This window comes from Chaetodon auriga, chromosome 5, assembly GCF_051107435.1.
Source record: "Chaetodon auriga isolate fChaAug3 chromosome 5, fChaAug3.hap1, whole genome shotgun sequence".
NCBI lineage: Eukaryota > Metazoa > Chordata > Actinopteri > Chaetodontiformes > Chaetodontidae > Chaetodon > Chaetodon auriga.
The window spans coordinates 3,657,449-3,674,775 of NC_135078.1; the positions used below are offsets into that span (position 1 = coordinate 3,657,449).

A 17,327-nucleotide genomic window follows, 5' to 3' on the forward strand; every position below is an offset into this window, starting at 1 on the left:
TACATTGCTGCTGTTTCCAATTACATTTCCTCCTCGCAAGTGTGCTTTGGCCCATTTGAAGCCAGTATCATCCACAAGATGAATATGTACGGTGTTGGCCTGTCTTCAAGCTCCATGACTCTCTAAAATAAATCCAGGAGGAAACATTGAGTTCACATTATACCTTGCCAAACCAACCAACTCAAAAACCTGTATAGTACTGTGTCACCTTACCTGCATGTATTGCTATCTGAGCATCTTCACCAAATCAGAGTTCCTTCAAAGGGCACAGTGTAGGACTGTCATGCTGATTGAATTTTCTTTTTTCTTTTCTCCCAAGTGGGAGGTAACTTTTGGATTCTAAAGCACACAGACAAAAGCAATTAAACACAAATGCTCAATTTACAGTACAACTGCAATTCAGTCAGATGCTCTTGTAGAACACAAATCTTACCTATTGGTTTGTTGGAAACTTCAGACAGTTGATGCTAAGATATTGAGTTTTGTAGATTTGGCTGCATGCTCAGACCAGCCTCTCACTGATTCACTATGGTTTATTACATGATCAATTATAATAGCACTAATCTCATCTGAGTCTACCCCTCTCAGTTTTCCCTCTTCTCAGCAGTCTTCCACAACTCATAATATATGCCTCTCATTCTCCTGTCGACTCTTCCTCTTCTGCCAGCTAATCCATGCTTGTAGCTAATTGCAAAACATTGCAGCATAATCCTCCCTACTGTGACATTTTCCACTGACTGTGAACTAGGAGTGGGTATTGGCCTGGCCAAATGGGAGCAAGGAACAGGAGGAATTTCGGCTGCATCAGGAGGAGACTTGGCAGTGGTCGACTAAGGGACTTGAGGGATGTTGACCAAGGCAGTGGGACTGCTAAGGTGCAGGCAGCAGGATCTCTACAGCTGGCTGGAATCTAGCAGTCTGGAGGCTCTCTAGCTCTAGAGCAAAGTCCAGCAGAAAAGAGACCAGGGAGCTGAACAACAGACAGGAAGTGTTATGGTGGGGGGACCATCTTGATAGCTAGCCAGGCCTCCCAGAAAGAAGAATCCCAGGAATGTTTGGAGGTGGAATCAGCCAGAAAGCTAGCCATGTCAGGAACAGAAACTGGCTGGAGGCTTGCAGACCAGTGCCTAGCCAATTCATGAGCTGGAGCTGGCAGGAGGTTAGCTGCCCAGAGAGAGTCTGGCTGGTTGTTAGCAGTCCGGGAGGTTGGCCCAGGACAGGAAGGATGCAGACTCATAAACCCAACCCTAATCAACCAGAGTGTCGGCTGGGAGCTAGCTTGCAAGCTTCCATGCTAAGCCCAGCATGGGAGCCACTTGAGGTATCCAGAATGGCATGTATGGTCTTTCTAAGATTATCAGTCTCAGATAACAGTTCATCCATGCCTGGAGCTTTTAAAACTCAGGGCTTAGAGTAGATTGCTACTTCAAAAGTAGTTGTGTCCCTCAGCATATCCTTAATGTCAATTGTACTTTTCAAATAAAAGAGAAATTATTTATAGTGGGTCTCGACTCCTCCAGAACTATCACTGGGTCCATTTCTGGTCCAGTTGTTCTCTCACAACAAGAGTGGAGCCATTGAACCCAAATGTAGGAGAAGGAAGGCAAACAGGATGAAATGCTGATCTCTTTATTGAAAATAACAAAACCAAGACAAACAAAGCAGACAACTTGGCTAACACCAAACTGAAAACTGGACTAAAATACAAGCTAAACTGATGAGGACTCAGGTGGAGAGATGGGTGGAGAAGCTCAGGTGAGGGAAATGAGGTGAATGAAACAAGAGAACAGAGCAGAACTAAAGAGGCTGATGCAGGGCAGATGCAAAGAGAATATGTGGAGGGAAAATCAGGATGGGGAACAGCACAGGAGGGAAACACAGTACAAGGAGACAACAAAAACCCAGAAAACAACAAAAGTAGACAGGACTGTGACAGGGACTCTCAGAGGCAGGCTGGAAAGCCGGCTGTCACAGACAGGGGTGACGCACAATGAATTGTCCAAATGGGGATAACAGCGCACCATTTTTGTCAATTTGTACGAAATGCATCAATGGTGTTGCACACACTTATACACATGTAAGTTGACTGAAGCAGTTTTGTGATGGGCTTGCTTGTTGGGCTGTTGGATACAGAAGGTTACAAAAAATGATTACAGGTAGTTTGTGCGTCTGATCTAAATCTCCAAAAATGTTGCAGTGGTGACAATATAAAGTTCAACCTTGCTCTCAATTGCTCTTATACCTGATCTCTTTTCACATTATGTCCCAGCAGACTGGCTCACCGGTCCCAGTGCCTAGTGCAACGCTGGTACGAGTGGTGAAAAATGCCAACACCCTTGGCATTGCTATCGAAGGGGGGGCCAACACACGCCAACCTTTGCCACGCATAGTCACGATTCAGGTGAGACAACAATACAACAGAGTTTGGCTGATTTGTGGTTTGAAGCCATTGTTTTTGTGCCAATGTTCAGTGTCTTTTTTTTTTTTTTTTTTTTTACAAATTACTGTACGTGGCTTGAATTGAATATTACTCAGAGAAAACATTCACTCCGGTGAAATAACATTTCCCTTTCTGCTCTAATAGAAACTCTGTCTTCCTTCAGCATCTGATTATTAGCTTGCATTTGTTTTGCACAGACAGCGTTCTAAAGCAATCTGCAATACAAGTCCTCTTGTTGATATTTCTCTCTGACACCTTTCACATTTTGTTAAGTCCAACAAAGTACAAAGAAAGCAACGCAGTATATTTCCATAACAGCCGTGTTTTATATGGGATGAGGGAGAGAGGCGATAACATCAGCTAATCACTGAATGAGTTATAGCCTCGGTCACCTCAGCAGCACCCAGCCCTCCCTCTCTTTTATGAGCAGGGCATCCTTGAGGAGCTTTCGTGACTATGCAGCAATTTCCATAACAATGACTCCTTTCACCCTCCACTGTGAATCTCAGGACAGTGGATGACATTGAATGTCAGTCAGTATGATGATGACCCTCACAGTCATTTAGTGGCTTGTCAAACACGTCCCCTATAATCAGCGTGACATTGCACAGGAATACCTGCTCATTTAGCCAATTATATTCCTATCATATCAAGGGGCTGTAATCTAATAGAGTTCACTTTGCTCTGTTCTGAATGGTTGCACACAGTCATTGAAATCACTGTTGGTGTTGAAGAGACTAAAAGTGTGTGACTTCATCTAATTGATTTATTTCTTTTTAGTCTTTTTTAAACTCAGCTAGGTTGACAGAGAAATTGAAAAAGTTGGCCTACAAGAGATTTCACTTGCAGTGGCTTGGAGGCTACAACTCTTACAGTATGCACACAGTGCTACACAATTTAAATTGCATTTTTAAATAGACCTGTTCTGTAAATCACATGTTTGGTGCTTTATTTAAAATAAAAATAACAATAATAATGACAATAATAATCTGTACTTACAAGGGAGAAATTTAAATTTTTTTGTGGTTTGATGTCTGTGAATTAAAAGTAGTACGTCATCATTTTAGCATTGCACTCCTATATTATTGTCAGACTAACCATGGACATTATCAAATCTATGCAGCAGAACCAAATATATTGTCCTTTTTATTGTCCTTCGTTGTCAAAGGCTGGCGCCTATTCTGCTCATAAAGCAACTCAGCCACTGACAGTTCTGTCGGAAATTTGGGTTTGTTACATACTAATGGACAGACAATCAATCAGATCTCTTCATTTTAAGCTTATTTGCATATACCTAAGGAAGTGGCAAAGCAAGGTTTATCTGTGGTAAATGTTTGATGCTAAATGCTTGGTGAAGTATTGACTTCTGCTTTAAGCCACTTAAAAAAACTAAATACAAAGAGGAAGGCTGTCACAAGGAACCCCTCCATTAAATATTGTTAGTGAAATGCAATGATTATAATTGGTTATTTCAACCAAAGTGCTAATGAAATAATGTTGCCTACTGCAACTTTAATGTTTCAGTAACTAAAATTCTGAGCTTATTCAAGCTCAGTATTTGCATTCTTACTTAACAGCATTGTTATGGTGTGTAATTAGGCTGGCTTGAACAGCTGGTCAGTCATGTCTGCCTCTTGGCACCTTCTGAAACATCCTCAGCGTTGACAGGTAGTTTGATGCGTGACCAGAAATTTGTCAGTGTGTAGCTGGCAGTAGAAAATAATGGCTATATTTGGAAATCAAGTGTGTTCAGCATCAGAATTTGCTCCAGTTTCTTACAGTCACACACATACAGAGATCCTGACAAATGACTGTCTTACAAAGTATTCATCACATCTCAGATCCTTGACTCTTTAAGAGCTGATCAATCTTACTTTTCTTTTCATTCCGTTGAAATATGTCTGAAATTTCAAGTATTGGTTATGACTGAACTTTTGTAACTGAAAACACTGATGTTGCCTGCTGGGATGCTCTAAACCCTTTAATGCTAATAATGTTATAGCCTTTGCAGAAGGGAGGCGCTCTTTATCACCTCAGCCTTGTCCTTTGGACCACTAGGAACTGCTGCATTGAAGCAGCTTGGGCTTAATGCCTTGCTCATGTGCATATTAGAGATAGTCGTTGAAGCAGTTAAGAGTGCGTCTGATTCATTACCCAACTCTGATTTTCTTGGCCAGTCTACAGAATAAAAATTCATTATTATTGACCTGTATGTCCCACAATGATACTTTCAACTGCCACTTTGTAATTGAATGCCACAATAAATAAACATATTTAGTGCTTAGGATGAAATTGAATTGGGCAGTTTTGGCAGTTGTCCCATTTATGGAGAGAGGATCAGTGAATGGAAGGATGAATTAGCCCAATCGCTCTGTAGACTGCCCAGTAGAAGAAGAGCAAACGGTCATGTAACATGACTCTACTGACTCTAGTAGCAAATGAGTCATCTCAGTCATTGACTCAGATCCTTGACTTTCTTCAACAGCTGACCAGTTTTTCTAAATGTCAAGTATGAAAGCAGCTCACTGCTTAAAGTAGATGATTTTCTTTATTCAGCTAAAGTGCAGGAATGGAAGAAAACGTCCTTTTCAAGTAGGAAGGCCTGCGAACTGTGAATTGTACTGACAATTCCAGTATTTTAAAGCTGCAGTCATTGATTTGCACTGGCCACTTGGAGGCAGTGGTGCAAGCTTAAAATACAACATCGGCATCTTATCACCTCATAAAGTTTCTATTTTGAATGTGTTAGTAATTATCTACACATGCAGCATTACCATTAGCAGACCAACATGAGCATTCATTTACTGCCATATTTGTATCCACCTGCTAAATATGAGTTCTCTATTCACTCTCCGTGGAACTCCACTTGGTCTCCACCAAGTCTTTAGTAAAATATCCATCTCTTTAGCTGACTTTCTTCAGCAGCTAGTAGTCTGTCTGCCTGGCACGTAGTGTATGGTGAGTTTATAATTGCTTTTTCACTTAAAATGAGGCTGAAGAAAACGGAATCTGCAGGGCAGTGAAACCAAAACAATGGTCAGCTCAAACATGCTGAAAAGCTCAATCGAGCTCAGGGGAACTGCAGAGTTGATCATGATTCTCTGTGAGTTTTAAACAACAAGCAACACCTTTTACATTACACAATGCCATTTGAAAAATTGTAATATACAATACTGGCCACTTTATTAGGTACGCCCTGCTAGTACCAGATTCGACCTCTTTTTGTCCTCAGAACTGCCTTAATTCTTTGTGGCACACAATCCCAATTCAAAAAATGTTGTGTAAGAGATAAATTTAACAGATTGTGATAATTTGCTAACTGGGAAAGTTGTGGAATGCTCCACGAACACCACTTTGTGTTCGCCACTTCGTGAACACATGATTGTATGCAGGATATGACTACATGGGATCAGGAACACTGTTTAAGGTGAACACAGTATGCTTGCAAAGGATTGCATCCTGTTTTTATTTACATTTTACAGAGCTTATCAACATGTATCCAGTCTCCAGCATTTATCTATGTATCCAGCTTTATGACAATTGTTTTTTTTTTTCACAAAAAGTGAAAGAAGGTGAATGATTGTGAATGAAACAGAGGACAAAATCTTTACATGAAAAACATGCAAGTGATACAACAAAGGGCTTAATCAAGCAGGCCTCACAAAATCACAAAACAACAGAGTAGAGCAGCATTCAACAAGCAGGCCCAGGGGCCTGTATAAAGATGCTGAAGCCAGGAGTTCAGCATCCAGCAGCACAAAACCATCCCATATAAAATAGATACATAATTTTCTTGAACGTATTCAATAATTTAGCTCTTAAGTGATAAGTTCTGTGTATTTTATGACCCACACAATGAGTGAAATGTTATTTTAATGTCTCCTCTTACAACGCCAAGAGAAATAAGAAAATTGGCTCTAAAAAAATCATAGAATTCCAAAAAAAGAAAAATTGTATAATGTTAAATACTGACTAATCACTCATCTGTCACTGAATGAAGTAATCTTTCTAATTATGTAAAATTACTGTCTGCTTTCCCTGCTTCCTCCCCTTAATGTCCCTGCTGACAGAAGGGAGGCTCAGCTCATAACTGTGGCCAGCTGAAGGTGGGTCAGGTCATCCTGGAGGTCAACGGCATTTCCTTAAGAGGTCGGGAGCACAAGGATGCCGCCCGGATCATCGCTGAGGCCTTCAAGACCAAAGAGAAGGACCACATTGACTTCCTGGTGTTTGAGCCAGGACTCTAGTATGAGGACTTTGCACTTTATGCAGCTTGGTTTGTGAAGACACTGTTTGACTGCTTTGGGGGAACCACATGAACTCCACCATGTTGCCCTATAATCATGGCCCTCATTTTAATTTCAGGGAAAGATTAGTGGAAAGATGTGCCGGGTATTTGTTGACTGCACTCTACAGAGATATGCACAATTTGAATTTAGAAAAGATATTGATTTTCCATAAAAGTCATACCTGGGTCAAATGTCATTTGCATTTGTGTCATTAGTTAATTCTGTTTCATTAGTTTTCAAACTCAGAATGTTATTTTGTGCTTCACCCACTGGACATTTGGTACTGATAGAGTGGTTGCCACACCAAATAATATTAAAAAGAGCCAATAATATTACAGTCAGCAAAGTTACTCCTCAAGTGTCTTGTGTTTTTTTATTCTTTAGACAATATCTTGGGAGGCAGAGCTTCTATGGAGGCACATTTAAAGGATAATTTGTGAGAATTCTTATAGTTTTCACTTCAGCCAACAATATCATTGTACTCCCCAAGTTAAATACTGTGATCTCTGGACAATAAGTCAAAAAAGACAAGAAATATAATCAGACATGTTGAAAACAAGCAAGTCGTTCAAACAGAATAGCTACTATTTAATTTGGAGGTCAATCCAAAGTAAAGACATTCAAAACAACAGTAAAAATCCCTCATTGCGCTGGGACACAGATGTGCACACCGCTATGTTTGGAAGATCAGACTGTGAACACACCTCCAAGTCAGTCAGCATTATATGGGAGACTAAAGAATGAGCACCATTACTACCACCAAAACTATGCTGCAAACATCCGTCACAGATTACAGACCCACCTCTGGGTTTAGAGATACCTTACTGGCTGTTTTTATACGCACAAATATTTTCCAGCGCAATGAGGAATTATTGCTGCAATTTCAGGTGTGGTCACTCAACATTTTTCCTCCAAATGAAGTAGTAACTCATCTCTAACTAACTGTAGATGAGCTGATTTGCATACAACCTGTTGACTAATTTCACAGCTTGTGTTTCTTGACCTGTCGCACATCTTAGCGATGCCACCACATTCTGATGTGTTGATATCTGTTAGCATTTAAATTGTTGACTATGACTTTATCTTTACTGCTAAAAATGATGGATAGAGGCCAAGATGTAAAAAACAAGTTTGAGAGAAAACCAGCAAGCAAAAAAATATCAAACTGGGGGTCAAAGTTCCAAAGGTTTGCTTACTAGCTAAGAGAGATGAATGGCTAAGAAAATCTTAAAAAATCTGCCTGACCAATAAACTACTATGTATGTTTTCAGTTGCAAAGAATTTAAGATTTCATAATGTGAAAGATTTCCTTTTGTCAGTGCTCACTTTTTCATTTAGCTGTGGTCAAACATTAATTAGACAACATAACTGGCTGTCTGGCTCTGCTCATTAGAGGTTTCATTAAAACAGAAGATTACTGTGAAAGTCTGACATCTGACAGAACACCAGTTAGATTTTCCAGGCAAGTTAGAACAAACATTCTTGCAAATATCGTTTGACTCATGTTTGACATAATTACCCTAATATATCGTGAATGAAAACCCATAACTCCCGTATCTCAACCAGCATATCGTGGCAAAATTAATTGGCAAAAATTACAGCATGTCCCATTAGTTTGCCTTAAAAGAAGAATTTATGAAGAGGGTCACAAACTAGAGGTTTACTTAAAACAAGAGTAACTTATTAAACTAACATTAACACAAATCATGTGCAAGCCAACGATGCAGAGAGGGAGCCAGCTGTAGGAAGGGAGCGGCAGAGTGAACACATGGGCTTTTAAAGCCTCAGGGCCAGGCGAGCTTCATCAACTGATGACCCTTCCGTGTCAGCCAATGGCCTGATAAGGTTTGCCAGCCTCCAAGACAGCGAGAGGGGGCATCACTAGAGGATTTACTTAATTGATTCTTCAATCAACTACTCACTAATCAACTAAACACTTATGGAAACCTCATCAAACTCTCAGTCCACACAGATTTTTACACAAGCGGCTTTGATGTTGAACAAAATGGTGCTTTTTTTTTCAGAGCATATATGTTTAACCCATCACAATCATTTTCAATATGTCCATTTTTAAACATCTCCTCAGTACTTTAGTAAGATTGCCATATCTACTTCAATAGCTATAACACAGACATTAATGGTATGATAGTTTGTATATAATGTAGATTGCTTATAGTCCCTACAAGAAATGACTCTATATAACTTTTTACAATATTAAATAGTTGAAATAGTTTACAGTAGATTCATATTTTCCGAGATTACAATACTACTTCATATCACTCATATTTTATTTAATGTCTTCAATATCTTGAAGTGCAGGATGCCTGCTTTATATGAAACCACATCCAAAACAGAGATCAGTGAAGGTCCCATATGAATTGGCATATCCATAACCTGCACTTGGTGGGATGCTGATGAGGACTGAGACTCAGAAATGAATTAGTGAGCTGCTAATGCACTATACAGGAAACACTGATCAGATTGGAGTGTCCTGTTTTAAACTAATAAGGTATGTACACACTGTGAGAAACAGAAGCAGAGAGACAGAAGACAGTACGACCAAATCAGAAAGCCATATTATTACTGACTGTGGGAACGGGTAATTTGTCTTTACAGCCAAAAGATACAGCTGCTGTGTGCCCATTGCGGTCATATAAAATGTATACTGACTTGCTAGTTTATTAGGTCCACCTAGCTCAAACTAATGCAGCCTACCATAATTTAACAGCCCTGCAGTAAATCCTACCTTCACTTCTCCCCTTTAATGTTCAATTGTTGAGCCTTGGCCAGATCTTGGCAGTGTGCTTTGTAGATTTGCTGTAGAGCTTAAGCTACAGTAATTACACTCACAATGAATGCAAAGATTTGTAGATGTGGAACAATGATTCATGACTCTGTACTGTGTCTGCAGTGTTGCAGTGGTAGATAGGAAAGGATCAGTTACAGCTAATGGGGCACTCCACCGATTTTACACGTAAAATTCAGTCTAATAGTCCTGAGGAGTACAACTGAGCCTGTGAAGACAGTTGTATAATGTTTTCTGTGGCTCTGTAGGAGCTTTGCGAAGTCTGAGAAAATAACCTTGATGATGTCATAGTGATGTCGTAAGGGTTATTTTAGCTTGAACTTGGAGACTGCACATTTTATGACCACAAAAAAGTGTTGAAGTAGATGAGAGCAGCGCATTCGGGTACTTTGCCCTTGCAAAAGCTCCTCTAATTGGATTGGCAGTAAATGCAAGTTCTGAGGTTTAGCGTAATAATACTAAACCAATCAGTTAGTGTCATTATATAGAAAAAAATAAAGACAGAGGTGTTGATGTATCCTTTCAGTCTGCCACCATCAAAATGGACAAACCAGACATATACAGCTACCTTACTGAATCAAGGTAATGTATTTGACATGTATCACTTTTTCTGTCGTTAAGATACTTTATTTTGCTGTTTGGTAGTCTCTCAGCCTAATCTCATTCCCAGGGCATCAAATACTGCTGCTTTATCATGCCCCTCAGCAGCTCATACAGACATACAGGATACTCTTCACCATCTCATCTGGATGACACACACCAGGCTTTGCACATTCTGGGAATGAGAATGGGTTGAGTTTGTCCAATGTGACTCTAAACTTATGACAAAGGCGTGGCAAAACTATTTTGACAGTTGTTTATGCTTATTGCACATCCTTTTGCTATGAGTTAAGAGAAGTGAAAAAAAAAACTGTTTGGTTTTAGTCCCTCTTCCTACGTTCCTTTCTGTTGGAAGATAGATAGGCTCAACGTATGAAAATTATTCACATTAAAATACCCTCTGCTCCCAGCAGTCTTCAGAACGGACGGACTGTTAAAGCAAACTCCATTCTAAAAGCTGGTGTGATATGATGCGGCCATATTTTTTGCCAGCAAAAACTTTAATTACACCATCACTAAGACTCCACTTTGATCTAAATCACAATCAGCACACGTTATTTACTTAATAACATCATTGACTCACCTGTGATAAAGTGTCGTTCATGTTGGCTGGCTGGGTCCCACAGTTTACCATTTTCACCCTCTCTGCAGATGGCCTGAAGCCACAGATCTCTTCCTTTCATGTCTTTTTCTCTTTGTGGAAGGAAAGAAAATTGTAAGCTGTTTTTTTTTTTTTATGTTTCACATGCAAAGTATGATGCCTCAGCTTTTTGGTGCCACTTGCCACTTGTACTATTACAGGCAAAACAGGGCGTGGCGGTTCTGATGACAGGAAAAGTGATGTATGTCTCATCTATTAGTGAGGCGAAGTTCACCAGGCAGGGCAAATAACCATATGAAATAACAAGATGCTTTCAGTTGCATTATGGGAAATGTAGGATCTAGTGTTTTTAAGCTTTATCCCTAAGAACTAAAACTCAGGATATCTCTGCTGTCTGCTGCTGCAATATGTATGATTCTTTTTTTTAATCTGTCTCTTGTGAGTTACCAACCTTATGACAGAGCAATACTAAATCGCAGGAGTGCCCCTTTAAAACCAGACCCGTGTTTCAACCAATTGTTTCTGCTCACTATGGTCTACAGTAGTAATTTATTTCATGATCAATTTCCAGGCTGGGCTGTGGACACCCAAGTAAATGCACTGTAGTTGATTTACCAGACGCATGCTGTTCCCTACAGCACAGTGTTGTTAACTAGAGTGGTTGTAAGCCTCTGCTGTAGAAAATGGCTGAACAGTCAGTTGTATAGGTGGCTTTTATTTGGTCTGTTACTTCAAAAGTGTTTGCTTGTTCCATAGGGCAGAGACATATTTTATCTGTTCTTTTCATAACTGTAACAATGATCCAAAGTAATACCGTAGAGCCAAGTAATCCAGAGAAAACAGTAGTATGCTTTCAAAAATGTATTTTGGGCTGATTCTATTTATGATGGTTATATTATATTTTTGTAATCAAATTACATAATCCCACTACAGTGAGATAATACCGATTACAAGAGAAATGTAGGAGCTTAGTGTTAAGCTGTATGAGTAATGCAACACTGAAGTGTCTAGATTCAAGGATGAAGTGTTGGTGAGAATACTGTGCAAATTAAATGCTGTATAAATGAGACTATGTTTTTGTGAATGCAAATTGTTCAAACATTATATATCTTGTACAGAAAAGGCTGCACATAGATTTATAGAGTTGTATATACAGTAAATGGTGAGAGGTTAGAGAATTTTGGTTAACACAACCCCTATGTTATGTAACCCCTTTGTGACTGATGTAACTGCTACATAACATCTCCTGTGTGTTTCCCTCCCCATGTCCAATCACAGCTGTCTCACCACGAAATTAACTCTCAGAAAAAGTAACTTGCATTGGTTCTTGCAATGTTTTTTTGTTCAAATAGCAAAAAGACAGACATACTTCCAAATATTCCCCAAAGATATTTCCTGAAGACACAATAAAACATCTGATTCAACTAAAGCGTACGTGTTATGTTGAATATTTGTCTTTAAGAAATCCACTGACAAAGAGTTTGTTTTTTTTTTTACTTGTTATCTTGCATGTGACTCATGCAGCAACAGGAAAAAGCCTGGACACAATGTTTGTTCAGGTATAACAGCCCCAAAATGATGAAGAAAGATTGGATTTCTTACAAAATATTGTTCAAAAAACTGGCGCAGTGATACTATGTCAGCCACTGATGGGCTGATAGGTCGATTCTTTATTTTGTTACATTTTTAAAAAAATAACAATTCGGGTGAAATTTTTCTATTTCTATTTTAGTATTGTATGCGTATCAAAGCCTTATTCCTCGGTGTCACAGAGCTCCATTGTTGTCCAACAGCGATTAAACACACACCAGTGAACCACACTGTTGCACTGGGTGACATGTTCCTTTGTTACCAATGACCACACAGACTGTAGTTTCTTTTCATTCAGTCCCACATACTGCCCGCTGCCCCAAATATTCACTGGAGCACCAAATGTGGATTAATCCGCTGCTGAAAATAGTCCCCAACAAATGCACGATTTTTTGAGTAACGTTTGCTAAAAACTAGAGTAGTCAGCTGTTATAGGCCTTTCTTGAAAATGAAACAGCATATTTTTGCGAGGTGTTTTGAAATATTTACATCTTCTTTAGGAACCAGGGGACTTGAGTGCCACTGACAGGGTCGGAAAGTCAGAAAAATTGGAGAGACAGACCAAAACATTGTTGATTTTGGTCTTTTTTTTTTTTTTTTTTTGGTTACAGTTAGAATACCATCTGCCTTATCCTTTAACAACACGAAAAGAAAAATATCCACAAAAAATTTAAACTGTAAATTTGTGTGACTAGAAAAAGCCTAAAGGACTGTCCAGATTTTAAGAAAAGAAAGTGATGCTATCATTAAGTCCATGTAAAATACAATAAAATACAAATTAAAAGTGGATTGTCTGTGATTTATCAGCATGGTTTGGTACGAGCTGTCGTCATTGTTCAGTTTTTGTAAGCCACAAACAAATTCAGCAAATTAAGTTGTGAATCATGAGACAGCGCCTGACTTCAATAACCTCCATTTTATTCACAATAACCATAATACAAATAACAGAGCTTAGTTCTGAATATTTTCTTGCATTTGAATGAAAAGCTGAAAGTGCAGCTTCTGGGTGAGGTTGTAAAGTGCAAGAAAATACCCCAGAAAACCTCCAGCCTTCAGTTTGCCCAGAACAGAGGATCCACAGAAACCCCTGCTGATTCACATGTTACGCTTCACAAAGAGAAGCTGCAGCACAGTGAAAATCTCCAGTGCATTATGAATTGTGAAGCTCTTGGCATTACCATGAATTGAATTAATGAAACAGAAAAATTGTCCACTCGATCACTGTGCCCAAGATGGAAATCTGCATACCCAGCTCCTCCTCCCAGATGCTTGCCATTTTGTGGTCCACAAAATGTAAAGTGTCACTCAGTCAGACACCATGGTATTTGGAACTCGACAATAACTATTTGCAGAAAACTGATAAAATTTGGTTAGGCAAAAAGTCAGGGTCAGAGTCATAGCTACCCTCAGGTGACCATATGTCTGTGAAGGGAGGTCACCAAGATCTTTGTTCTCCAGTGAAAGGCAGTGGTCAGTTAACACCTCTAACAGGACGTGGCAGTCGCTTGCTTCATATTGACTGATCCTGCTGCCTTCTGTGTTTCCCGTAATTGTGAATTAGGCAAAGCTGGCATACATGATGGAGTAGATGTGTTGATCACTTTTCTCTTAACCTGGGCTTGATTTTCAACAGGGCAATGTGAGCAGCTGGCCCCAGACTCCCAGGGGCCCTGGAAATCTGATTGTGTGAAGATGCATCACTGAATTATAACAGAAATGATAAGAGGCTTAGGCTTGACCTGAGTCCTAAATTATCTCCACTTAAATGCAAACCACTTACATATTAAATCAGTTATAAAGATCAGTTAAAGGTTGTCAAGTTATATGTTGATCAACTAACAGATTTCATTCTTGAAAGGCAGCTATGACACAAGCCTGAACAGACCCAGTGGAGACAGCTGCATAGATTAAAAGAGAGCGTATCTGTTATGTAAGACATGTAAGTGAACATTGTGTCTGATACAGTGTAGCTGTTCACGCAGGTGGGAAAACACACAAGGGCAGGAAGTGAAGTCCCTGAAACGAGAGGAGAGGTCAGTATTTCAAAATAAAATAGGAAACAGCGAATGAATGACTTGAAACAAAGAAAAGCATCACCTCAAGAGGACAGCAGGACATGACAGTGACAGAATACTCAATGCACAAAGGTGAAGAGAAGAGGGGGCTGAATAGCTCCTCTGTGCCCAGAGCTCCCAGACAGGTTAATCCAGCCCTGCTCTCTACTGTCAGCTGGTAAATGTTGCACTTGATTTAATAAAACAAGTTAATTTGCCTTGTAACAGCTGTGAGGAAAGAGTAATTAGTAAGGTAGTACTTTTGCATTCCTCTCATCAACACAGTCAGGGGTAGCAGTGGTCCCTCTCCACATACGCTGGGCTATTGCTCTCTTTTAATGGAGGAGGACAATCTCATTGAGATCGAGCTGTCTTACATTCCATTTTCCATTAGCAGCATGCTGACTTTGCCAAATACTGACACTGCAGAGTTTTTACAGTGCTTCTTTTTTCACCTGTGTGAAAAAAAATGTGAGGGATGAGAATAGGAATATTTGTTGTGAATAACTGATTACGTTAAAAAAGCATACATGTCAAATCTGCATTTTACTAACTTTTCTAATCTCTAACAAGATTATGGATTTAGATCTAGTCAGATTTTGAGTTTGTGAAATAATGGTCAGAAATGATGTCTAAGCCTGTGGTATACCACAAACAATCCTGGGAAAAAAGTGTTTGTGCTGTTGTTGTAAAATTGAAAATGTTATGATGACGAGGACTTGAGCTCAGATTATATTATATTAGATAACACAGCTATGAATATTAGGGTCACTATTAGGGGAAAAACAGATGAGAGCAGCTTTTGGGATGTGGATGCAAAGTTATTGGTTTCACCAATAAGCATCTAATTAACAGAGACTGTAAAACACTGACAATTAGCTCAGCACTGGAGAATGTAGAAATGCCAATGAGCTTTATGGCTCTGTGGAAATGATATGAAAATTCATCCAGACTCTGGCTGTCATAGTTTGCTGTGCAGGGCTCTATTGCTGTGCTATGCTAATATTCCATTCAGACCAATACAGTGACACAGTCTGACTCTCAGCTCTAGTTAGGACTCTCTCTGGATGAGAATTTGTTTAAGGAAGCAGCTGTACGTTGTTCTTTATCAGCAGTGGGCAAGTTAGCAAGACATGCCTTTGCCAAACCGTCACTATGTCCTCATCTCTGAAGACTATTCTTGTGAAATCCATTGTGTCTTTGTGGTACTTTCAAAGAAACCCTCTTCTTGATATCCTATGACTTAATTCACGAAATATTTCAGCTTTTTTCTCCACCTATTATGACTTTTTTCTTGAAATGTTAAGATTTGGTTCTTGAAAATCACCCACTGTCTTACTCACAGCAGTGACCCTAACATGCCATTGCATATATACAATCACAGGTATCTACCATCCGGAGGTTGAAAGAGTATTGAACCTTATTTCAGATTCTACAGAGACTATACTGGAAAGGTAGAATCCATTCTTTAGGTACATTCATTGACTTGTTCTGATAAAAAACAAGATTTGAAAGATCAATACAAGACCAAAGAACTTGTTATGAAGGACAATTAGTGCAGTGGCCCTACTGTGATAAACACCAAACACCTATGAAATCTTAGACTGGAACAACTGCTGCTGACTCTGCAGTGAAGCTGCAGTATCTTTACTGCATTCCCACCTCAGTCAAGCTCATATGTTAGAAACATGTGTTACATGGCAATTCACAAGAGAAAACACACCTTTGTTGTCGGGGGAGATTTAGAGAAAAGGAGCAAATACTGAGACTCCAGCATTGTGGAATTCCCCATACATACGTACTTGATAAGATGTTAGTTGCATAAGCTTGTGTCGTGTTCCACACTGTGCTACCTCAGCAGAGGTAGACCTGTACTTTCTCTGGAAAACATTGGTTTCCATAGCATTAAAATGACTCACAACATCTTATAGTGCCTCTCTGCCTGCGGCCCTGAGCGGACTACAGTGTTGCATAAACAGAGCTTGTACCAGATAGATAGCAGTGCTTTATTCCCACAAGACCTCTGAAAGGAAATATAATGTCTCATCTGTTGCTGCTTCATCCTCAAGAATAGTATTCAATGGGCTGGTAGAATACAGGTCTGTGAGGATTTCTGTTGTTGAACACTGACTTCTCCCACCACCCTTCACTGGTTAGACATCCAGGCAGCTCCTTGCTTTTTGGTTCCCACTTTTTCCTTCATCAGAGAAATCATTTTGATCAAAACATCAATGCAGCTTTGGTTGGAAATGACTAAAAATAGTCGACCACAGCTGACTTCAAAGCTTTCATGATCTTGTCCCACGCTTCAAACATCTTTCACCAGCATTTGGCAAAGGCTCCCTCTAGTGGCTTTATGGGGAATGACAGCTGCATACAGTTTAATCCCATGAAAAGTTTTAATCATAATATATCAAAGGAAACAAATGCATTGCACAGCTAAATGTGACTTAATCAGTATTCATGAGCAGATATGTAATCAAAAGGCACAATTGGTGTAAACTGTGTAGTTTAAGTGTAGTTTCATGCAGTAGTTGAGGTACTAGAACATGAGCAACGACTTTATACTTGTACTTCACTACATTTCATAGATAAATATTGCGCTGTATTTAAATGACAGCTATAGTTACTGCTTACTATCATGGTAACACTTACCCATGGGAGCCAAGAAAAGATTTTAACTGCAGCCCCCTTATTGACTTACTGTAGTATTCCTGCACTGCATTGTGCATGTATCCTGTTGCCTTTAAATCAATAATAATGATGACAAGAAGGATGAGATGATGATGTGATTAAGATTCCTCCCTCTGGAGGCTATCCAAGCATGTCCAACCACAGGGTAGACCCAGAGCCTCAACATCCCCTCAGGAGGGCTGGAAGATGTGGCCGATGAGAGGGACATCTGACCTGATCTGGACCTAGATAAGCAGCAGAAAATGGATGGATG

The 17,327-nt window shown here is 39.6% G+C and overlaps 1 protein-coding gene across 2 annotated transcripts in view; it reads left to right on the forward strand.

Moving 5' to 3' along the window:
- whrnb (whirlin b) overlaps positions 1 to 7,880 on the forward strand; it is a 91,435-nt gene extending 83,555 nt beyond the window's left edge. Inside the window, exons 11-12 of one of the 2 annotated variants that reach the window (XM_076730969.1) lie at positions 2,273 to 2,401; positions 6,511 to 7,880. In XM_076730969.1, coding sequence (XP_076587084.1) covers positions 2,273 to 2,401; positions 6,511 to 6,687 — 306 coding nt within the window. In that variant the 3' untranslated portion in view covers positions 6,688 to 7,880. The remainder of the gene's footprint in view (positions 1 to 2,272; positions 2,402 to 6,510) is intronic. The other variant, XM_076730970.1, reaches the window with a different exon arrangement.
- Positions 7,881 to 17,327: the final 9,447 nt, after the last annotated feature.